This window comes from Hermetia illucens, chromosome 3 (assembly GCF_905115235.1).
Source record: "Hermetia illucens chromosome 3, iHerIll2.2.curated.20191125, whole genome shotgun sequence".
NCBI lineage: Eukaryota > Metazoa > Arthropoda > Insecta > Diptera > Stratiomyidae > Hermetia > Hermetia illucens.
The window spans coordinates 99935741-99938252 of NC_051851.1; the positions used below are offsets into that span (position 1 = coordinate 99935741).

Below are 2512 nucleotides of genomic sequence, written 5' to 3' on the forward strand. Positions count from 1 at the left end.
CAGTTATGTATGTACACACGGAGTTACGTAACAGGCAGTAAAACTTACAAATAATTACAACTATTTATGTCCAAGTTATGGGAGCATCATCATTTACCTGGCTGCAACTGATCTCAGCAAGTGCTCGGCAGACGTCCACTACACGATTTCCGCGGAGATAAGCTACTTACCAGAGGTGGCCGCGAAATTTCGTCTCTTGCTCAGCGTCAACCTTCCCATCTTGAAACCAGTAAGCAATCCGCCAGTTTTCTAAATAACCGCGTACACGTGCAGGTTTATTGTCTCAATCTGTTTGTGTAATCGTGGAAATAATGGAAAAGATACTTATGAGGTAGAATAGATGCGTACGTGATTACGAAAATGGTAACAGCTTAGAAACAAAGCGAAGCGGATTTAGAAAGATGAATAAAAGAATTCCGTTTTTTTCACTTTTCTGTATATAGATAAATATGAATTTCATGCGCTAATAACTCGATAATAAATTAAGGAGGACAAAACATAACTATCAACAATCTTTGCATAATAATTTAAATAAATTAATTAAATCGAACGTAATATATGGCTTTGGATGAAGGCATTATCGGCGACGAACTTGTTTGTGGCCCGAATAGGCAACAGTTTGTGCGACGGGGGATGAGTAGGCTCCATGTGAGTCCCAGCCACTGTTACCGCCAGACCAACCACCGCCCGATGACCAGCCTCCATTGCCAGCCCATCCAGCGCCACCTGCTGAGTATCCGCCTCCTGCACCTCCTCCGAATAGATTTCCTAAGCCACTGAATAGACCTCCTCCTAGGCCACCGCCGGATTTCTGTGACAGTCCTGAGAGTCCTGAGAACAAACTCAAAGCCAATGCAATGAATGAAACGACGAGAGCCTTCTTGGCAATGAAGAGCAGTCCGAAGAGAGTAAGGACTCCGAGAGCGACGAACTTAACCTTGAGTCCCATGAGGATCGGCATCAACTTGCGGAGCAATTTTCGTTTCTTCAGACGACCTTCTTCGACCAAACCTCGCATTTCGGCCTTGACATCATCAGGAATAGCGTTCGAGATGCTTCGGGCGGCGTTGGCGAAGTTGAAGTTCAAGGACCGCTCTTGGAAGAAATTCTTGAGCTCGGTGAACAAGTAATTTTGGATTTGGGTATTCCTTTCATCGACCGATTTCGCGGTTTCTACGGCAATGGCATTATCTTCCAATGCCTTAGCCTGTCGACCTTCTGCAGTTTTCGTTAAAGATAATCCTCCCACAAATTCAACCGTTGGTTTATCGAAAAATTCTTTCGCTTGACGGAAAAACTGAAAGAGACAAATAGCAAACATCAGAGGGATCACTGTGCAGTTGAAAAACGTCTTCTTAGCCAAAGGCAGTCACTCGTAATCACAAACAACTGAATTGTGCAAGTTTCGTTCAAACAAGTCCTTGGTAAATGGTAAATGGTAAATGTGGAGTGCATCATTTTATGGTAAACTAACTACAATTTGCACATCAAAAGGAATACAGTTCACTGGTAATCCACAACAAATCACTTGGGAATCACTCTGCAACACAACCATTAATATCGTACCGTGAGCTGGACGCAGGAAATTGAATCCTGATCGAAGCACTCCTGCAACACCGAGGGCTGCTCCTCCGCTATAGCCAGCGCAAACAGCAGGCAACAAGACGTGAACAGAACTTTCATTTTCGACACTGAATTTAGTAATACCACAAACAGAGATGAATCTTATTCTAAGAGCTCCGCGAAGTGATCATCCGTCTGGAACTAAACGCTTTGACAATTTTTCCTCGCAGACAAGGTGTTTTTAAAGACTAGGCTATGCAGAACAGGGAAGCCACAGCTCCACGAATCCATCAGAGCTCGTCCCCACCTTGCAAGCCATTTCGACACCATCCATGCCCAAACTCCGCGAGGAATTTCTTTTGTTGTTTACCTTTCCCATAGTACAAAAAGAAATCATTTTAGAAGAAAATTAATGCTTCACGGCACTAAATCCGAAAAAGATTTGGCCCCCCTTGCCGGCGCGAGGGCCGGGGCGCGCGGCCGCCACTCACGGAAGAGCATCTCCACAGCGTACACCTGACAAAATAACAATACGATTGCAAGTTTCTCTAGAGCTTTGCAGCGCCAGGGCAGAGGGGGCGGCTGCAGCCGCTTCTTCGGATGAGCTTATCTTTTTCCGGCAATTCTGATCACTTCTTCAGTCATCAAATTATGGATGGTATCGATGCTGGGCCATGCGCCTCCGAGAGTGGGAACGCACTCGGCACTGCGCAACTATGTACACGCTAGACACATGATGCTGGTTGATTGGGTAACTCAATTAGTCACCGGCGAGGTATCGATTGATCCCCATCCGGGAGGCTTCGATCGCGTTTAGCTGGCGCGGGCCGCCGCACTCCGCGCGGCAGGGGCGGCCCTGAAGAAAGTATCGCCGTGAAATTTTTGCGGTGCCGCAGATAACATCTCACAACAAGTTGCGGACCTGCCGCACACAGACACACCTCGAAGA

The 2512-nt window shown here is 46.4% G+C and overlaps 1 protein-coding gene across 1 annotated transcript; it reads right to left on the reverse strand.

Moving 5' to 3' along the window:
• Positions 1 to 414: 414 nt before the first annotated feature.
• LOC119652907 (keratin, type II cytoskeletal 3) lies at positions 415 to 1786 on the reverse strand. The gene is made up of 2 exons (XM_038057283.1): positions 1567 to 1786; positions 415 to 1297 (listed from the first exon to the last, which is right to left on the reverse strand). The coding sequence occupies exons 1-2, from the start codon at positions 1681 to 1683 to the stop codon at positions 578 to 580; spliced, it is 837 nt and encodes a 278-aa protein (XP_037913211.1). The 5' UTR covers positions 1684 to 1786; the 3' UTR covers positions 415 to 577.
• Positions 1787 to 2512: the final 726 nt, after the last annotated feature.

Coding starts and splice junctions, on each gene's coding strand:
- LOC119652907 (XM_038057283.1), bottom strand. CDS start 1,683: ATGAAAGTTCTGTTCACGTCTTGTTGCCTGCTGTTTGCGCTGGCTATA. Junction 1,298..1,566: donor TTTCCTGCGTCCAGCTCACG/GTACGATATTAA, acceptor TGTCTCTTTCAG/TTTTTCCGTCAAGCGAAAGA.